Source organism: Hyalella azteca, unplaced genomic scaffold (assembly GCF_000764305.2).
Source record: "Hyalella azteca isolate HAZT.00-mixed unplaced genomic scaffold, Hazt_2.0.2 contig5760, whole genome shotgun sequence".
Taxonomy (NCBI): domain Eukaryota; kingdom Metazoa; phylum Arthropoda; class Malacostraca; order Amphipoda; family Hyalellidae; genus Hyalella; species Hyalella azteca.
In genome coordinates this window covers 26980-48227 of record NW_025935942.1, presented here as the reverse complement: position 1 = coordinate 48227, position 21248 = coordinate 26980, and the positions used below count along the sequence as shown (strand labels likewise).

The following is a 21248-nucleotide window of genomic DNA, read 5'->3' as shown; positions in this document are numbered from 1 at the left end:
GTCTAACATCATCAGCTCCTAGTCTAACATCATCAGCTCCTAGTCTAACATCATCAGCTCCTAGTCTAACATCATCAGCTCTTAGTCTAACATCATCAGCTCCTAGTCTAAAATCATCAGCTCCTAGTCTAACATCATCAGCTCCTAGTCTAACATCATCAGCTCCTAGTCTAACATCATCAGCTCATTGTCTAACATCATCAGCTCCCTATTTTATACCATCATCCTTTTGGCTTATATTTATAACATCTTGCATTCATTTTCTTGTGTTTGTTCCAGCCACTATATTTATAATACTTCTAAGCCTAATTGATAGGAAAAATTGATATCATGGAGCCATAGAAGTTTGAATTTATTAGTGTGGGAAATCAAAATGCCTACCATCAATACCAGTAACTTTGCAACAGCACTCATTTTGTCCACCTCCAATAGAAACAACTTTATTTGGTTTTCTAGTTACAAGCAGCAAAGTGTGTGCAGTTTCTTCTGAATGTGCCAATCTGGAATATTGATTTCCAATTTGGAATATTGGGCAAATGAACTCTATAATTGCGGGTAAAAATGATTGTTTCCCCAGATGATTTTTGAAAATTACAGGCATAACAAGGATTCTTATTTTCACTAAAGAAATTGGGAAACAGCCATAGGAATGGGTGAAATTGACCAAATTATTGGCCCTTTGTCAGATTTATGGTAGCTTTTGCCCAATTTTCTAGTTTGGCTTGATTAAAATTTGAATTTCTTTGAATACTATATATAGAGAGAGAGACGATTCCTATCGTCTCATATCTTTTAAAGTTGGGTGAATCGGAGTGATTTACTCCACCAAATTTACGTTACGTTCAGGTTCAAGATACCGGTATTCATTGCGGCCTCACGGCCGCAGCAGTTACGTCTGCAGACCGTACGTGCGTGACGGTCTCCGTCGTAGAACCAACAACCCTTGGCGCCAATTTTGAGGTCCTTATATAGGGAGCAGTCGTGCACACTTAAGCCTAACCCTCGCACTGACGCGCATTCTTTCGAATGGAATGTCCCTCGCAACGCTGAGCGTCAACGTTTCAATGTAAACAACCTTTCCCACGGTCTCGCAATAACGGCCCGCATTCCTAGCATTCTTAACATCTACGCATAATACACGTTCAATATTACCTATGTTCAATATTACCTACTTTATTCAGGCTCATGTACCACTGACATTAGACAGAATGACAATAAGGGAAATGGCCACTAACTAAAATCCACAATTGAGCCATGTAATTTAATACATATTGCAAATATATCACTTTTAGTCTACTTTGGAGCTGCAAGATTTAATAATAATAAAAATAATAATAATAGCAGTTTCAGCATTTAGTAGGAAGTAGGCCTGTTGCCGATTCTAAACATCACAGAACATTCACAGCATTTTGCAATCTCAGATTCGCAACTCACTGCTACAATTCTGCTTTGCTTAACCGCCCGGCCTCCTTGCCGATTCTGACCAGAAACTGGCGCACAGAGCTGGGATCAAACCCACGCCTCTCCACTCCAATCATGGTACTCTGAACTGTAACCACTGGGCCACCCAGTGGTTCAGTAATAAGCATGAATTCAATAATCTGGTTGCAAAATTTTTTTCTAGAAAGGTAAATAAATTGTCAAACATTAACTCCCATCAATGCCACTATGATGGCCACAGCACTTATGTTGCAGCCCTAAAAAACTATCTATTTTGCAAACAAAATTTATTGGCAATTTATAGGTCATTGATAGGCAACCAAATGTGAATATTGGGAATAAATTTCTTAAAATATTGCTAAAAAAATGATTTCAAGAAATTGAGGGTAAAATTATACCATTTTTCTCAATTTCTATTGAAGAATTTGGCAAAGGGCCATGGGAACTGGAAGTGTTGGAAGGAATGGGTGAAACTTCCCAGATTCACAGGTGTTTTTGTCCAATTCATTTGTGACTTCTGCCAATTTTTCACTTTGGATTGGTGAAATTCAAGTGTCATTGAATGGCAACTAATGTGTCATCAAATGGCAATTTATGTCATCAAGTGGCAATTTATGTGTCATTGAATGGCAACTTATGTGTCATTGAATGGCAACTTATGTGTCATTGAATGGCAACTTATGTGTCATTGAATGGCAATTTATGTGTCATCAAATAGCTACTCATGTGTCATTGAATGGCAATTTATGCGTCATTAAATGGCAACTTATGTGTCATTGAATGGCAACTTATGTGTCATTGAATGGCAACTTATGTGTCATTGAATGGCAACTTATGTGTCATTGAATGGCAACTTATGTGTCACTGAATGGCAACTTATGTGTCACTGAATGGAAATTTATGTGTCATTGAATGGCAACTTATGAGTCATCAAATGGCTACTTATGTGTCATTGAATGGCAACTTATGTGTCATCAAATGGCTACTTATGTGTCACTGAATGGCAACTTATGTGTCATCAAATGGCTACTTATGTGTCACTGAATGGCTACTTATGTGTCATCAAATGGCTACTTATGTGTCACTGAATGGCAACTTATGTGTCATCAAATGGCAACTTATGTGTCATTGAATGGCAACTTATGTGTCATTGAATGGCAACGTATGCATCAATGAATGGCAACTTATGTGTCATTGAATGGCAACGTATGCATCAATGAATGGCAACTTATGTGTCATTGAATGGCAAGTTTGCAACTCATGCATCATTGCATCATTGAATGGCAACTTATGTCTTACTGAATGGCAACTTATCACAGTGGGTTGTGCCATTGTGGCAATCCCAAGATTTTTAAGTGTAAGAAACTTTTAATTTCCTCATTTGTCTTAGATTTGAATCAATATTTTATGTATTATAATTCTTTTATCCATGACACTTTGCTGGTCTACTAAGACGAATTTTTTTAATTTGACAGTACTTACAAAAGCAATTTAAATTTTTAATACATATACTGCATATCAGGATTTTTTGTTTAAAAATCAACATTTAGAGTGAACACAAATATTCTAAGAAATAAAGTTTAGGTACCAACAAAATTTTGAGTTAAATGTTTTTTATTGAAACTTCATAAAATATTGTGTTAGGTACACTGGACTTGTATATGGTCCAATACGACAATACCGTCAAATGGGGTAAAAAGGGACAGTTTTGAGCATTTTTTGTTAATAACTTCTTACCATGAAACATTTCATAAACAAGTTTGGGCTCATTTTAAAGGTCTTTGCAAGGGCTATCATATGGCATCTCCAAAAAAATTCCATATGCTATTTGTGAGGTGCTAGATGCAGTATATAAAAGGCTCCTGAATTAATCTGGAAATGGGGTAAAAAGGGAAACTTGAAATAAACTTAATTTTAAACATTTGAAGCATGCAGAGTGTACTTGCCTATTACTAACAGTACTCTGAACTCCTCTTCTTTTGTAGATTATGTAGATGTTGAATAAATGGCATTTTCTGTGTTTTTTAGGTACTTGTTTTTCCATTATTGATACAATAATACCATATTCATACATTATCATATTATTGATGTGATATTACTGTATCCATGGACATGCCATTGTGCATTGACAACGACCTTGTCCAATGCAAGCTTCATATCAGCAGCCATGTAGCATTTATTCTGTATCTGAAAGCTTACAGTACAGCTTGTAATTTCACACCATTTTAAATGGGTCAGTCAAGTGAATTCACTATAACAAAAAAGATCATAAAAACTTACCTGAAACAGGAAGGAATATTTTAGTGACAACCATCATATTTTTTTTGAGAAATAATTCATAGTTTAGATTAATTACTTTTCATTCTTTGTTGTCCAGTGCGCAATTCTATCTGTGACATTCTATGCACAATTTAGTGATGACTGATGAAGTAATTTATTATCAAGTGAAGTTTTTTTCACTGAGCAAGGTAAATGTAATCAAGATTCTTTGTTGTTAATTGATTTTTTCATTAACTGGAGCTTTTGCTAACCAAGGTTCTACTGTAAATGCAATTTTAAGGGTGCCCCGTATTACCCCATTTTGCAGAAATGGCCACCATTTTTTTTTTTTTTTGGAATGAGATATGCAAATTCTGTCAATAACATTTTTAAGCCAACACTAGTGTGCAACTTTTATGTAAGTAAAATTTTTCAATATGACAAATATTTTTTTTGCTACAGACCTTAGAAGAGGTACTTTTCCAAAATCTCACATTTCACTTTTTTCAGGGATTTTTTAGAGGTAATAAATGTATAATTTCTCAACTTGCTTTATGCTGCATGCATAGATAGTAAAAATGTTGAACTTTACACCACTATTTTTAGTTTTGCAATATTTTAATTAGTTTACCTGCTACCGGTACAACATTACTACAAAATGTTAGAGGACTGCCCCTCTTTATACCGCCCGTCCCTTTTTACCCCATTTGAGGTACGCAAGCAACAAAATAATAATATAATAATAATAGCAGTTTCAGCGTTTAGTAGGCCATGGCCTGTTGCTGATTCTTAACATCGCAGAACATTCACAGCTTGATGCGGTCTTGAACTTGCAACTCACTACTGCAATTCTGCTGTGCTTAACCACCCAGCCTCTTTGCGGATTCTGACCAGAAACTGACACACAGAGCTGAGATTGAACCTGCACCTCTCTGTTTCTGCTCTCATCATGGTAGTCTGAACTGTATCCACTGGCCACTAGGCTACCCTGCCCTTAGAACATGTTGAAAACTTGAAATCCATTTCTTATTGTAAAATGGTCTTTTTTATTCCAAATTTTTAGATAACATGAGATAAAATAGGCAATTAATGGATTATTAATTGCAGATAGTGAATATTGCACATTGTACATGTACAAGACTACAGTATATGATTCAGACAATCAATAGTAATCATAAGTAATGAATAACAATTCATTAATGAATAAGTGAAGTAGGCTAAGTGAACACTGCCACTGGTGACTGGTCTGATCATTACATTAACAAATAACAGCAATTAGCAATTGAAGTTGCCAAACAGCAAACAGGCAAACACAATTTGCTATGCTCTAGCTCTTTAACTTCAGTCTTCAGATCAGCCTCCAATTACCCAAAAGTAAAAAATACATGTATAAATAAAAAAATTCAATAAAAATTTTCTTTTTTTTCAGTAACATTTAAACGGTTTTAAATTTTACTAGATTTAAACAAGTGGTTTTTAAACTAAGAAGTATTCAATTTTAGGCCATTATCCTAGTTATTATTGTAGGCTTTTTTTGCAGCGCTGCCATCGGTAAACATTGACACTGACACCATTACTAGAATTACGAAACATGAGTGTGGCAACATTAATTACTATTACGTGTTCGTCGTCACAGACGTCAATCCTACTTATCATTTTACGCTACAACTATTTCGGCATTTCCCTAAATCACTATCAAAAGTTATCAGAAAAATGGTATATTATAAAATGCATAATTAGTTTTATAGACACATTTAATGAATTTTAGACATTTAAATACATTCTCTTCATGTGCTGAAGAGAGAACGGCACATTACGACCGAAGAGGCCAAGCCATTACCAAGAAAGACTTTTTTTCGAATAGGCCGCCATGTGGTAGAGCATGGGAGCACCAATTTTCCCCCTTTTCTCTGTCATAGATAATATTTACCCATTTTTTATGGCACTGGGAAAAATATTCTAATCAAGTTGTACAATAGATCCATAAATATGTAAATTATGCGATATTTAATTTTCTCAGCTTACTTTGCTTGCCCCTTATTTTTTAAAATATAATGTGTTAGAGATTGTAGCGTTGGACTAAATTCCTTCCAGCGCCCGTATTTTGGAACAATGGTTGGGATATTTCAGCTTTTTGGCAAATTATTCCTCTTTGTGGCATCCTGGTGTTCCCCTGGACACCTGTGCACTATCTAGTCATCTCTCTCTTATTGCGTTTTTACTCTCCTGTGCCTGTGTGGCTTGCCTTAACATTTGCTCGAATTCTTGCTTGGCTTGTTCTCTCGCAACGAATGTTCTTATCTGCCTGTAAAATTGACTGGACTTGACCCTGAGGGTCAAACTCAGGCTGAGGCTGGTGAAAGGTAGAGAAACGGTGTAAGTACGGTGGTAAGGCCATGATGATGATGAGATTATATTGGGAAGTGGGGCATGTAACATAACATAACATAGTGATGTCGGCGCTGAAGTGTAGGCCTGATGTGGCCTGTCGCCGATTCTTTTCCTTTTCGTGCCTTGTTCATAGATCTAAAATCGTGTCATTTGACCGGATCTTTTCATGACTGACGATAGTTTGAAGTAGCTACTAGACTTCCACCGGGTTCGATAAGGAGCTAGGAGCGATATATGTTCAAAAATTTGAACATATATTTTTTCATAGCTTTATCTAGTCTGTTCTTGAACGCGTTCATACTTGGAGCGCCAACGATGTCATCGGGGAGGCTGTTCCACATGTCGGTGATTCGAAGCGAGAAGAAATTTTGTCGCGTGGAGAAGTTGCAGCACAGTTTCTTTAGCTTATAGCCGTGGGGCCAATATGTTGAGGACTTGTTCTAGTTTACATCAATGACAGGGCCGTGATGAGCTCGTCATTTACGTTTTTATCTCTTTCGTGTAGATTTTGATTTTCACTTATGATTGAATATACTTTCATTGCATAAAATTTTTGGAAATGATGAAAGAGCTGGTCTATGAAACGTATTCGGTATTCGATGCAGATATGGTAAATTTACATGGAATTTTCTTCGCTTCCGAATTCTTGGTACACTTGCGATTCGAGCAAGACTGATAATTTTAGTGATAGCTTTCAGATAATTTACATTAGTCTTCTTACATGGGCATAATAAGTTTTTTGATCATGGTAGCACGTAGAATCTAAAATCTTTCTTGATCAAAGCGCGCCAAAATCATTTATAAAAGGCTGGCTTAAAATACACGTGGATACGAGCGTCATCATACTGGAAACATTAGAATCGACCACTGAGGGTACGTGCAAGGGACGTGTCTCAATAAATCAGAGAAAGGTTTATTGGGGCAACCCAGTTGCACGCCGGGACGGCCTGTGCCAACCACGTGCGTGCTAACAAATGCTCAGCCACTTAATGGAAAACGCCCATAATAACAAAATGGTTATACAGAAAAATGAGATTGCATATTATAGTTGTCATAAGAATTATACTCGTATAATGTAATCAGATTTTATTATTAATCTGATCTTAGTACAGTAACAAAAAAACGTCGTCTTGATTTAGTGACACTTATATAAGAATGGAAATGTAACGTAATCATGAAGGCCCCAGCTCGAGACCGTCGCAACTCGAGGATTGCCTAATTTGCTAGTACATCAAACCCGAGTCAGTTATTCTTTTCGTATACGTATGTAGATCAACGCGATTCCAAATCCAAGTCTATTAGATTTTGAAAAAAGTGAATTTAGCAAAGTTTTTACTGTCATTACACCTGCTGCGAGATGATTTCCAATTTTAAATAGTTACCCATAACATTTTCTTAACTCGCATAATTCGATATTTTATCATAAATAATACTTATTGCGTATTCAATATGAATTTCATTTATTTTATATATGTTTAAATTGATTTTATAATTTAAGTTAGCAGCATATCAGTAAATGTCAAAAATCTCTGATTGTTTGATACCTTGGCAATAATGAATGATACATTTTATTTTGGTGGCGTATTATTTCGGAATTTATCACTTGGGGTCACCAATTTGGTTATATATTTTTGAATTCCGTGAGTGATTGAGTAATCGATCACTCAGGAATTAACTCTGTTAAAGTTGAGCTGCACTTTAATGATTGTTTGATACCTTGGCAATAATGAATGATACATTTTATTTCGGTGGCGTTTATCATTTCGGAATTTGTTACTTGGGGTCACCAATGTGGTTATATATTTTTGAATTCCGTGAGTGATTGAGTAATCGATCACTCAGGAATTAACTCTGTTAAAGTTGAGCTGCACTTTAAAACAGGTGGCATTGAATCGGAACTTAATCGTGAAAGTTCTGAAACCATGTCAGATTTTGCAACAATGTCCGAGGTATCGCAGTATGAAGAAGCCAGATTTCTCCTGGCATTATCGTTTCGGAAAATTTACAAAAAACAACAACAAGTAGACCTAAAATTAAATAAAAAATATCATCTGTCGAACAGTGTATATGTTAAACAAGAAATATATGTACAGTCGAAGTTTTGCATCATTTAATAATAAAAATTTATATTTAGAAAACAATTTTCCAAGAGATGGTTTTGACTTCGCCCTACCGGAATCTGCTGATCGATCAATTAACAATGGGTAGCTGCTACAATTCCCAGAACGCAGTATGGATGAGTTCGCTAAGAAATCAGACTGCAACAGCACTGACAAGAAAACCTAATGAAACTGTAACGGAGAAACTCTAAATCATCAAAACAGCTCATTATTAATATTTATTATTACTATTATTATTATTATTATATTATTATCGTTATTATTATTATTTAAAAATTATCACTCTCTCTCACCTTACCCGAGCTTATTTTTTAATCGGAAACAAATGTAGATCAACTCAATATTATTATAATAGATTTTTGAAAGATGAATTAAGCAAGGTTTTTGCCCTGTCACTTAATCTGCAATGAGATGATAAATATAATAAAAAATTACGGAGCGTGGCTGACAATTGGACATATTATTGGTAAAGATAGAGTTGCCCCTTTTGAGATAGTTACCTATTACATTTTTTGATACTTGCATAATTCACTCATTCAATTAAATTGGTATTTGTGTAAAATGAAAAACTATTTAATTTTTTTAAATATTTTCCTATTGTAGAAATATTATTTCTACATACTTGTGATTGTTTGCTTTCTTGGAAATAACTGATGATACAATTGATTGTGTGCCGCGCGATATTACAGACTTCCATTAGAATTAATTTACTCTAAAAAGTAACTTATTACACTTCCTTGAGAGTGAAAGAGAAATCGGTTACTCGAGATGTCCTTCAGCTTAATGATAGAGCTTCGTAAGAAAGATGACGTCGGTACTTGATCATTAAAATTCTGAATTCTAGTAACATTATGCCAAAATATCAAATGTATCGCAGTATGGAGTCATGTAGATTTCTTCTGGCATGGACATTTTGTACAATATAGCAGGAATAATATTAAGAACATATATAGTCAAATCGAAACATTTCTTCTGCCAAACAGTATACTATATGCGACTGATATATATTCAAATTTTTACTTCAACATTTACTACTATTCATTAAAATTCATAGGTGGGAAACGAATTTTGAAATAAATTTTTTTTTCGCTCAATTGATTTCTTTGCGAAGGGCGGCTGTAACAATTTCGAGATCACAGTCAGAAAGATTCTCGCGTTACACTTACATTAAATGGAAAATGTATCGCAACCTCGAAGCGCCTCAGATCGAAGCCGTCGTAGCCCGGAATTAACAGTTCAGCGAGACCATCTAACACCTCACCTAAATCGATATTTTTAATCGAAATCTTACGTAGATCAACGTGGTTCCCAATATAAAACTAATGGATTGTAAACGGATGAATTTGGGGAAGTTTAATACCCAGTTATAGAGACCGCTGTGAGATAATTAATACAGTAAAAATTACTGAATATTGTAGATAATGGGCAGATTATTAGCAAGGACATCAGTGTAAGTTTTGATATAGTTACCAACGGAATTTTTGTAACCGGTATAATTCTTTAAATCAGTCTGAAACGTACCAATTCATAAACATAAAAACAATTTTACTTGTTTAATATATTTTTAATATATATATGGGTTGAACTTACATTTCAAGTGCAGGAATCAAACAACTGTGATTGTTATTTATTTTTTCCGAACAATAAATGACACATTTGAGAACAGTTTGCGTGACGTGCAGGTGGTTGTATGAGTTTTCTTGTTAGAAAATTCCGCAAAAGTTTTTGCACTTTCGTGATAGTGATGGAGAAACCAATGGCTCTGAAGGTACGACTTCAAAAAGATATTTAAAAGCCGTTAAAATGTTGAATCTCTGTAGTAATTATCAAATTTCCCCAGGAATCGCTGTATTAATCCGCGTAAATTTCTCTTGACATTAAGATTTGCGATAATAGCCAAAAATAAAATAAGGTACACCTAATATGAAATAGAAATGTTTCTTTAGCCAAACAGTGCTTTGTTGAAACATACGTAATTATAGAGCCAAATTATAATTTACACTACCTTACAAAAAAATTCATAGTTGGAAAATTAATTTCCCATAAAAATTTTTTTTGCCCCACCATAATGTAGAGATTAATTAATTAACGATGGGCAGCTGTATTCACTCCCACAGCACTACACTCAGAAAAATCAATTGGTCATATTATCCAAATAGTGACTGACACTTTTTCGGGACGTAGCACTATTACGCCCGTTGTTAAGTTTAAACTAGTTCGGAATGACCCACAAGGGGCCAAAAGTGTATCGCTATTTGGACAAAGTCTCTGTATTTTTCAGAGTTTAGCAGGACTGCAAGAGAGCTTATGCGACTAGATCATAACTCACCTCATGATGGTCTCATCATCGCACCTTCATGTTACTGAATATTCTCCGGTAAAGTCACTCAACGATGCCAAATTTAGAGAAAATTCCAATTCTTTATTGTATATTATGCGCATATTTGGAGCGCAGTGATTTAAATTTGGTGCCTGAATTTGAGTGAGGAATATCCGTGTGTGACCGGAAACACAGCCACGAAGTCGAAATAGTTACGGGTAGCGTGCCGACTAGACGGTGACTTGCGTATTGGTTTTAACACAAGGGCTAAAGAGTCTCTCTTTGGTCCGGCTCTAAATTCCCTTGCGTTGGAGAGAGGAGGAATAAACACGAGGAACTTTTCTTGATATATTGGTGATCTTCGGGCGATACACAATTCCTCTGTACAAGGCACACAATTTATATGGTCCAAAAGATCCGGGAAACAGGGTCTCAGCCTCAGGGATACAACGTCGAGGAATCCTAATAAACCACTGAGGACCACAAAAGCGGACAGCAAGGATACGGGTACGAGCCGCACCACAAAACTGACAACCTCACAGGAGTGGACAACAAGGATACGGGTACGAGTCGTACCACAAAACTGACGACCTTACAGGAGTGGACAGCAAGGATGCTGTGTTGGATGACGCTGTGTTGGATGATGTTGTGTCGGATGATGTTGTGTCGGATGATGCTGTGTCGGATGATGTTGTGTCGGATGATGTTGTGTCNCTGATCAGAGTCCAGTTTTTGCAGCGCGTCAATCAATTCATCAGGTTCCAGGTTTTCTAGTGCGTCAATTATGTGATCAGAGTCCAGTTGTAGAAGTGCCTCAAATAACTGATGAGAGTCCAGTTTTTTTAGCGCGTTGATCAATTCAAAACGGTCCAGGTTAGCTAAAGCGTCATTTAAGTGATCAGAGTCTACTTAAGCTTGTTCTAGTGCCTCAATTAACTGATCAGAGTCCGGTTTTACTAGCGCGTCTAGCAATTCAAAACGGTACAGGTTAGCTATAGCGTCAATTAAGTGATCAGACTCCACTTGTTCTTGTGCCTCAATTAACTGATCAGAGTCCGGTTTTTCTAGCGGTTCTATCAAGACAAAACGGTACAGGTTAGCTAAAGCGTCAATAAAGTGGTCACCGTCCACTTGTTCTGGTGCCTCAATTAACTGATCAGAGTCCGGTTTTTCTAGCGCGTCTATCAAGTCAAAAGGTTACAGGTAATTAGCTAAAGCGTCAATTAAGTGATCGTCGTCCAGTTTCTCTAGAGCCTCAATTAACTGATCAGAGTACAGGTTTTCGAGCGCGTTGATCAATTGAAAAGGGTTCATCAGGTTAGCTAAAGCGTCAATTAAGTAATCAGAGTCTAGTTGTTCTAGTGCCTCAATTAACTACTGATCAGAGTACAGGTTTTGGAGCGCGGCGACCAATTTAAAATAGTCCAGGTCAGCTAAAGCGTCAATTAAGTGATCAGAGTCTAGTTGTTCTAGTGCCTCAATTAACTGATCAGAGTCCAGGTATCGGAGCGCGGCGACCAATTCAAAACGGTCCAGGTTAGCTAAAGCGTCAATTAACTGATCAGAGTCTAATTATTTGAGCACAATCTTCAGTTGATCAGAGTCTAGTTTTTTCAGCGCTGTTTTCAGTTGATTAAAGTCCAGTTGTTCCAGCACAGCATTCAACTGGTAAGAGTCTAGTAATTGTTCCAGCACAGAATTCAACCATGAGGAATCTAGTTATTATATCACGACCTTCAGTTGATCATTGTCCAGTTCTTCCAGTACGATTATCAGTTGATCAAAGTCCAGATGACCCAGCACGGTCTTCAGTTGACTAAAGTCCAGTTTCCCCAGCACAGCGTTCAACTGGTAATTAGAGCCCAATTGGTCCAGCACAGCCTTCAAACAGCAGGAGTCCAGTTGTTCCATCACGACCTTCAATTGATCAGTGTCCATGTATTCCAGCAGGATCTTAAACTGACATGGCTCCAGTTGTTCCAGCACGATATTCAGTTATTCAGAAAACATTAATTTCAGCACGATCTTCAGTTAATCAGATTTCAATTGCTCCAGCATGATATGCAGTTGATAGGAGTCCAGTTGTTTTAACACAACCTACAGTTAATCAGAGTCTAGTTTTTACAGCACGACCTTTAGTTGATCAGAACCCAGTGTTTCAAGCACAACCTCCAACTGACGAGAGTTCAGTTGTTCTAGCACGATATTCAGTTGATAAGAGTCTAGTTGTTTCAGCACAACCTTCAGTTAATCAGAGTATAGTTGTTACAGCACGACCTTTAGTAGAACAGAGTCCAGTTTAACCAGCACGATCTATTGTTGTTCAGAGTCCATTCTAACCAGCAATACCCTTAGTTTATCAGATTGTCGTTGTACCAGTACGACTTTCAGTTGATCAGAGCCTAGATGTTCCACTAAAACCTTTAGTCGATCAGAGCCCGGTCGCTCCAGCACAATCTCCCGTCGAAGATCCATTTTTTATCGCCACCTCCAAGCCATTGCAGCTCTGAGAGTCCAGTTGTTCCAACTTAGAACGTAGATTGAACGTTATTTTATGTTTCGATTCGTGTCGCGGTAAGACCTGCAGTAAGGTGACGCCTATTCTTTTTACAATAATTATTTTATTCCGTCTGCCGAAGAGATTACTTTGAATTTAGGTTGGACTGCTGCTGTATGATGATTGATATTGCTATTTTTTACTATACTTCAATTCGGGGCGTTTCAGTCAGCAAATTTCTTTCATGCATGCAGTTTATTCCTTCGCCTTCCGGATCGTGGTTTGCTGATCGAGTTGAACGCTTGGATGAGGCTTTGCTTAATTCGCTGGAGCAGCGGTTTGTTAAAATTTCAATCGAGGCGATTAATATGGAAGGTCGAAGTATCGTGGATACGACCGCGTTTAAAACTTTTAGGCTTATTATTTCTCGTACGACCTTCTGATTTTAAATAAGATTGAAGATTCCGGGCTAGGAGAAGGCAATTGATGAGGGTCGCAGTTCAATTGGGTTGCTGTGTTTGAAATCAGTTTTTGATCGGTTATGAAGCACTTATTTCCTTTACTTATGTTGATTGAAATTATTAGGGGAGCGTCTACCCCAAAAATTATCTCGGCTATTTTCAAACGGATCACTCTGAAACTTGGTACACATAAGTAAAATGGAAAAAAACTCGCATTTTGTTCCTGTAAATTTTTCGAAAAAAAATGAAAGAAATCGTGAAATTATTAGAAAACGGTCAAAAAGGGGGTACTTTTGAAATCTATCTCCTCCTAGGATTTTCAAGCTACAACATCGAGACACATATCATTCGATGCGTAAAGACCATATCTATAAAACTGCGTTGGCGTTTTTTGAAATTTTTATTTTTGTAGGTGTGTGACCATTTTTCGTAAATTTTTCGGAAATTTTTCGATTTTTTAGATTTTTCCCCACTTTTTACTGAATAAAATCCGAACTATAAAGAAAGTAGAAAAACGCAAACGCAACTTTGAAGTTCTTTTATTAGCAAATCGAATGATATATGTCTCATAAACTCTAGGAGGAGATAGGTTTTCCGTGACAATAAGTGTGAATGTTGAGGAGAGCGCGACAAAGTCCCGCGCGCACCACAATATGCGCTCAATGTAGCATAGATACCAAACTAAACGTTTCTGGAGCTTGAATCCACTCAAGGATGATGGGAGCAACTACATGCACATCTCTCCCTACAAAGCCCGGAGGCACACTGAGTCAGACCTCACAAAAACACTATATTTGTAGAGGTGGACAGCGAATTATCTCATATCTAATTACTGAAAGAACTCCCCCCCCGCCCCCCTTTTATGAAGTGTCGTGTACGTAAATTCGACGTACAGAGATGGTAGTGGTACCATTGGATAGACCAGAATGTCAGCTTTAAGATGAGACTAAACACGTAACTGCATCACAACTCAAGTAGACACTATATTTAAAGAGCTCAGCAGCTAATTAGTTCCTATCTAATTACTTAAAGAACTCCCCCACCCGCCCTCCTTTCATGAAATGTCATGAAATCATAAATCAACGTAGAGAGATGGCAGTGGTACCGTTGGATAGGGCAGAATGTCAGCTTTAAAATTAGTATATAAACCGAAAAAGTAAAAATTTTCCATTTTAGGGTAGACGCTCCCCTTAAATGTAGATCTTATAGTGATACTCGCATTGTATTCGTAAAATCTTAGTACGGCATTTATTGCGGATACGCGCTGGACAAACCCAGCCATACGTGTGTACCGAGCCCGCAGTAAACTTCATGTAACATTTCTTCTCTACTGGACTTAGAACACCCGAGTTTCTGATTGTTATAGTAATTATCGAAATGAAATTAGAATTAAAGGCCTGCTCCTACAAACACCCCAAGTATTGAATTGACCCCGGATTTGCGGCTTGATAGAAATTCAATGTTTTTGTGAATTGAATTCTCTCAATCAGAATGAGTACTCATTTGACATAGTAATAAGACTATATATAATATAGTATATAAGTCTATATCTTATTACTATTATAAGAATAAGAGTTATAAAAACTCATGTACTCACTTATTCACATTTTCGTCAGCAATGACTCGCAGAAACGCTTAATTTTAGATAGCGCGCATCTCTGAACTGAGAGCAATTTTGCCTGACGCTGGTAAATCGCGACCAAGTAATATTAATTGCTGAGATGTAAGTGTTATAATTATTGAGCAACAGAAAACGATTATTTGTAGATAATCAGAGTTGTTCAATCGATATCATCATATTATTAGAGTAATGTAAGCTAACTGATTTCACTAATTCTAGTCTCGACTTGGCCTTAATTCGGGATTATTTATAAATGATTTATTTAAGATAATGCGACTTAGTAAAAGACCGGCACCAGCACTGTACAGCTGCGTGGACATGTACAGCTGCATTGACATGTACAGCTGCAGTTGAAGTCTAGATGAATGTATTGCAGAATATCTCAGATGTTGAAGTCTAGATGAATGTATTGCAGAATATCTCAGATGTTGAAGTCTAGATGAAGGTGACAATTCACCAGCCTCGTGTTCGGTGTCATCGTACTGATAGTAGAGCGATGCGGAATGTGACCGTTAATTGCAACATAGAGCCTGATTTTTACCGAACACGTAGAATAAGTTTTTGGTGTCTTTTCCGACGAAACAAAGGTTTCCTTTGTCCGCAATGTTAAATTACAAAAATCACCATGTTCATCCATGCAATGTTTTAAAACCGTACTAATTAAGCCACCATGATGCTCCGAGAATCATAAAGTTCACACATAATCCACGAATTCTTCGCTGTAAATATTATAACAATGGACATTTTCCAAACCACTGGCTGTACATAAATAATGTGTTCCGTAACTGAGCATCATCACGTAATAATTTCAACATATATATGTACAGGATAAAGTTTTTCATTATTAGAAAGAAATTGTTCTAAAGGTAAATCATCACTTCATCTATACAAAGATCCTTAAATGTAGGATTTCAAGCTTCATACAAGCGTATGGTTCAACAGTATCATATCAACAAGTTCGGTGTTGGAGCCGCACAGCTTATAGGGTTGAATACCGCGTCAACGAGTGAGAGGGCGAACGAAGCTTCCTGTAGGATGCCTATGCTGGTCACATGTATAGACCTGTAGGACTGTGCTGCTGCAGCGGCGTGTGGAGACCTGACATCTGCTGTTGCTGCTGTTGCTGTTGGTGCTGCTGTTGATGTTGCTGCTGATGCTGATGTTGTGATTGTTGTGCTTGTTGCTGCTGCTGTTGCTGCTGATGCTGTTGATGTCTCAACAAGTGGTTCTCTCGAATGACTACTTCATTTTCTTTCCTGAGTGATTCGATCTCCCGCGCTCTTAGGCTCAACTGCTGGTTTATGGCACTTAGTTTTTCCTTCAGTTCGCCGTTCTCGATTTCTAGTTTTGATTTTTGCTCTTGTCTTTTGGTACGACAGCTTTGGGCGTAACCTCTATTTTTTAGAGTACGTCGCCTTTGCTTGACTTGGGTCTGCATGTCCTTGTTCATGCTGTGCAGGCGTTTGTTGAGGTCTCTGACGGAGAGACCAAGCAGTTCTTCGTCGCTGATCTCGTAGTGACTGGCGGTGAGTAGCTGACTTTGGTGGTCAGCGCTGCTTAGGTGGCTGGCAGTTTGTTGCGGCTGATGCTGATGATGAATAGCAGGTTGTTGCTGGTGATGATGAGGTGGTGGCTGGTGATGATGGTGATGGTGATGATGCTGTTTTATGGGGATCAATGGCATTTGTAACTGCGTTTGTCTTTGTTGGACAAGTTCCCATTTACGGTCGACGTAGAACGGCTGCTGGTCGATGGGGTCCGGGTAGAGCTGAGGGGGTCCATGACGGAGGTCCAGGGGTTCCAGGTACCTATTGTAGGAGGTGGTGGCTGCCCACATCTCCTCTACGATGGCTGTCGTCTGCTGGGGCACAAAAGGGGGTGACGGGGGCAGTGGAGCGCTGATGGGGCTAAAACCAGGAGGTGTATCTGGAGGAGTTCCAGGTCCTTGGGGGTGAATCTTGATTTGGTGAATTTGATGAGTGGTTGGCTGGAGATGATGGTTGTGAATAGGGTGAGCAGCAGGATGGTTGTTCATCCACGTGGTGTTGGTCATATGAGTTTGTACCACTGAAGCACCAGCTGCGGCAGCGCTGCGTGTGATCATTGGGGCTGAAGGACTGATGAAGGGAGACTCTTTACCACAGATGATGTCGTCCAGCGGCTCCATCATGAAGTTCATCTCGTAATCGTTAGACGGGATGATGGTGCCGGGGCCGTCCGCGGTGATGCTGTGGGGGGGCTGCATCGGGCACGCTCGCTCTGACGCCCCCGCCATCATGCCATGGGGGCACAGGTCCCCGCGATGCTGGTCGTCTCGTGCTTGGGGGGCTTCTAGTCGCGCGCGATAATTTGAAACGAACGAAACAATTTTTCTCGTCACCGTTTGTCCATTAAATTGTTTTAGCGTATCATTTTACAGATGCACACGTTTATTAATTATAAGTATGCATTAAGCAGCTATTTGTCAGATCTAGGAACTAGAGTTTTCTCCCTCAAAAATTTCACTTTTGATCACTTCACAGCGAATTTTTTGCCGTTATATTCAGTATAGTATTCGTTTGCATTTATTTACATGAAAACTGAAAATTTGTCCATTTTTTATAACTTGGCCACAAACGATCTGCTACACCTCAAAAAATATTTCAGTTCACGATAAAGGTTTTTCGATTGAATTCGAAAATATTATGTTCGGTACCTGGAATTTCATTGAGAACAAATGAGACGTGATCAGAAAAAAATGCGTTTAATACCATTCAAGCAAACAAAATGTGCTCATATTTTGCTTGGCAGCAAATGTTAATTGTCAAAAGCGTCAGTTGATGATTGATATATATAACTAGCATTTGATTATTTGCGTCTGCGACTAATATACAAATTACGTTGAGCTTCAGTTGAGCAAATGACTTATAATAATAATACAATATCAAATAATATAAAATGAAAAATGTATAGTCACATACTAGATAGTAAGCAAAAAATAAGAAAAATTGAAATGAACTTATTGGCAATAAGTGTGAAATTAATTAAGTTCTGAAAAATTTATGTTCCTGTATTTAGGAGCAGTCAACTTCACAAATTCTGGTTATGTTTTGGCGTTAAAAAATAAAACCGAGGACTGCGATAGGCAAAGAATCCTCACAAATCTCTCTTTTTCTTTGCAAATTTTCAGATAAAAAAAAAAGTTTCGACTCCGGGGAAAATTGAGAAGCAGGAAAAAAAATTAACATTTGGGGAAAATGTTAATTAACTTGTTAATAAAGTCACTTCACTTTATCATTTTCTCAGCAACGATTATCTATGAATAAATTCTGCAATTCGTTTACTTAATTTATTTGACTTGAAGCAATAAATAATTAACTGTTTCAATCAAATTTTAGAATTTACAATTGATTTTTTTTTCAAATGGATAGTATTCTTTTCAATTGGGAACAATGTAGGCACTTCACTAGTTTCCGCTCACATCAACATCCCACACCGCTTGATTGTGCTCATAATCACGCTAGATCACCAACACTCGATTGCAATAATTTAAACCAAATTTTAACTCTTATTTAGCCAGAGACTGCAATGAGCTGCATTGGGTGACAACCTCTGCATGTGGCAGCGGGACTTTCAGTGGCACCATTGGTGCCGCCCCAGCCCTTAGTGGCACCAGAGGGGCCGCCCAGATCTCAGTGGCACCGAGCAGGCGTCCTCCAGTCCGAGGTCCGTATGAGGTTAGACCGCCTCCCTCGCGCTCCGCTCTTTTCGGTCTAACAATCAATGCTCTCGCGCAGCACAAACTGCATTGAAGCTAATAGCCTTTTTTATACTATTCCGTACAATTGAAAAAACGTAAATTACCTAATAAAAAATAATTTTCTGAACAGGTTTTTTTATTAATAAATAATGGATTTTTCTCACATAAGGCAGTAGGCTTGAGGCTCCGGAACACGTCTCGTAGTCCCGGGACTGTGCGTGCTGAGGGCCGCGTTCCTATTGGCTGCCGCGCGCGACCTCCTCGCAGGGCTCAGCCAATCACGACGAAGAGGGCCCAGCCTCCACGTCTCCTATTTAGGCCACAATTGGAAAATAAGGCATTTTCAGATCGATTATATCAGTCTTTACGATGCCTCATCGATTTATTAAGCAGATCTTCTATCAGGTGGTAGGAAAAAATTTGAGCAATTCTTAAATTTCTTTAAACACATCACCGATCATTTAATTATAGTGAAAAGATATGAATGATGATATTGGTGCCCTGACGTAAACTTGAGGTTTGCTTTTGGTTCCCATACTGCAAGCATCTATAGGGCTCGTAGAACTTCTCTGATTTGCAACACTAACTAAATATTATCCTAAGATCAACAATGATTGATCATTGCCAAATAAAATTAATTTTTATGGATGATAGAAAGGTATCTTCGGTTAATATATTGCCAATAAATGCTAGCAAGTTGTGAGGATTGATATACGTGAAACATTTTTTGAAAAATAATTCTACGAGATTGCAATCCTTTTTAACCCTGCACTGAACCTGAAAGTAAACAAGTGAACAATTTCGCTCAAGAACACAAATGCAAACATCAAAATAAGTTTGAAAAATTTTCCAGTAAAGCCTAATTCACTCATATTGCGTTGGTATTATTGACTTGTATGTATGATACCATATGCATAAATTACGGCAGTCAAATTTAAAGAATTATGTATTTTATAATACCACTCATTTTATTTTAAAAGAAATTGAATTATGTATTTTATAATACAACTCACAGTTACTAAAGTAAAAATCATAGCTCAATTTTCTAAATTACATGATCATAAGCTCATAAGTACACAAAATATACCAATAGAATATTAAGTCGGTAAATGATATTCTTTGAACTGCGTGGCAAGAGCTATATACGCATCATCTAATTAAACTAACTGCTCTTTCTCTAGTAACTTTCTTAAACTAACAACTTTCTCTAGTAACTTTCTTAAACTAACAACTTTCTCTTAAACTAACAACTTTCTCTAGTAAGATGGCAAATCCTCAAAATATATAAAAACAATTCCGTAACAAATAAATCCTATGAGTTGCTACGGAAGTTCGAATCTTAAGGAAATCTTAAGATAACTATTTAAAGACGTAAGAATTTTGTATGTTCAGTTCAGCAATTATCGTTTTGATTAATGTAAGGATTTGATTTAGGATTTGAAGAATTTTTTGATTAATGCAAGGATTAATGCATTATCCCGTTTAATTTTGGTTCACACAATAATTTCAGTGTAAATAAATTACGCGCATTATAAGAACTATTTTTATATACACGTTAATTGAAGCATACAGTATACGTAACTATTAATTCAAACAATATATCAATGGTTCAAAACAAAATATTTTACATGGGTCCACCACAAATAAATAGACTTTATTATCATTTTCGAATGATCGCTGTTTCGATGAGATAAAAGATAAGTGCTTGCACGACACTGAAGGCAATCTGTGCAGATAACAGCCCTGCAATCAGTGCAGATAACAGCCCTGCAATCACTTATATAGCCTTGCAATCATCAGCACCACACACTTAATTTGTAATACATGGAAAACAATCACTTAAGAGTATCGATGATAACGTAAAACTATAAAGTGTTACTGCAGGGAAATATTCCTTCACTTCCACTTAATCGAAACAAGACTATGATTTGAATTTAAGTTCATATTTTTTCATTGATTGATAAATATTTATTTCACTATTGAATACATTTTGAAGGGAGTTATATAATGAATGTACTTGAAATTCCTAAGGGCGAGACCATATATTTGCTTCACTGCGCGGAAACATTTGTTTGTTATGAAGATAGCGCACAGAGTGTAGCTCTTGAGACCCTGGCACTCCTGTGTTGTGTTGTGGCACTCCATGTGCTGGCACTCCATGTGCTGGCACTCCTGTGTTGTGTTGTGGCACTCCATGTGCTGGCACTCCTGTGTCGTGTTGTGGCACTCCATGTTGCTGGCACTCCTGTGTTGTGTTGTGGCACTCCATGTGCTGGCACTCCTGTGCCGTGTTGTGGCACTCCATGTGCTGGCACTCTTGTGTTGTGTTGTGGCACTCCATGTGCTGGCACTCCTGTGTTGTGTTGTGGCACTCCATGTGCTGGCACTCCTGTGTTGTGT

General features: G+C 37.6%; 1 protein-coding gene across 1 annotated transcript; it reads right to left on the bottom strand.

Moving 5' to 3' along the window:
* Positions 1-15803: 15803 nt before the first annotated feature.
* LOC108669770 (transcription factor MafB) lies at positions 15804-17804 on the bottom strand. The gene is made up of 2 exons (XM_047880627.1): positions 16258-17804; positions 15804-15828 (listed from the first exon to the last, which is right to left on the bottom strand). The coding sequence occupies exons 1-2, from the start codon at positions 17385-17387 to the stop codon at positions 15804-15806; spliced, it is 1155 nt and encodes a 384-aa protein (XP_047736583.1). The 5' UTR covers positions 17388-17804.
* Positions 17805-21248: the final 3444 nt, after the last annotated feature.